At 35.5% G+C, this 668-nt stretch overlaps 1 protein-coding gene across 1 annotated transcript; it reads left to right on the top strand.

Moving 5' to 3' along the window:
- Nucleotides 1-381: 381 nt before the first annotated feature.
- On the top strand, nt 382-524 carry SARC_17657 (hypothetical protein; the record flags this gene model as incomplete). The annotated part of the gene is made up of 1 exon (XM_014288251.1): nt 382-524. A coding segment is annotated over one exon (143 nt), but the record flags the coding sequence as incomplete, so codon positions are not given.
- Between the last annotated feature and the right edge of the window lie 144 nt (nt 525-668).

The raw sequence follows: 668 nt of genomic DNA, 5'->3' as shown, positions 1-668 counted from the left end.
TATATGTATATAACGCACACCCACACACACACACACACATATATATATATATATGTATCATATTCGAATGTACAGATAGTGTCATCGTTTCAACGTTTTATATACGTGTATACACGTTCATCTTATAGGTAAGGCCCAACTGAGTGTCATTTTCCAACATGATAGCTTGCTTAGCATTCGTTGACTGCACGAATTGTATGCGCAATACATGCTCAATGATTCTATATTTCGCATTATGCGTTTACGTTTCTGTGCAAATACAGAGAAGGATCAATATATGCCTTTGATGTATAGTTTATATAAACTCGTTCATACCATTATCTTCATTATTCTGCTCTGTTTGCAAATCAAAATAACACACACATTCTCCCATACAGACTCATGAACGAGAAGGGGTATCGTACCCTTGCGGTGGGTGACGGTGGTAATGATGTGAGTATGATCCAGACGGCACATGTCGGGGTAGCCATATATGGAAAAGAGGGGCTACAGGCGGCGCGAGCGTCGGACTACAGCATAGCGAAGTATGTGTGCGAACACATATGCACTAATTTTATAATGGGAACGTATATTTTTATATATATTAAAAACACAAAATATATTTTATATCTAATATATATATATATATATATATATATATATATATATATATACAAACACACACACAC

This window comes from Sphaeroforma arctica (genome assembly GCF_001186125.1).
Source record: "Sphaeroforma arctica JP610 unplaced genomic scaffold supercont1.11575, whole genome shotgun sequence".
NCBI classification, from domain to species: domain Eukaryota; class Ichthyosporea; order Ichthyophonida; genus Sphaeroforma; species Sphaeroforma arctica.
This window is presented reverse-complemented; position numbering and strand designations above follow the sequence as displayed.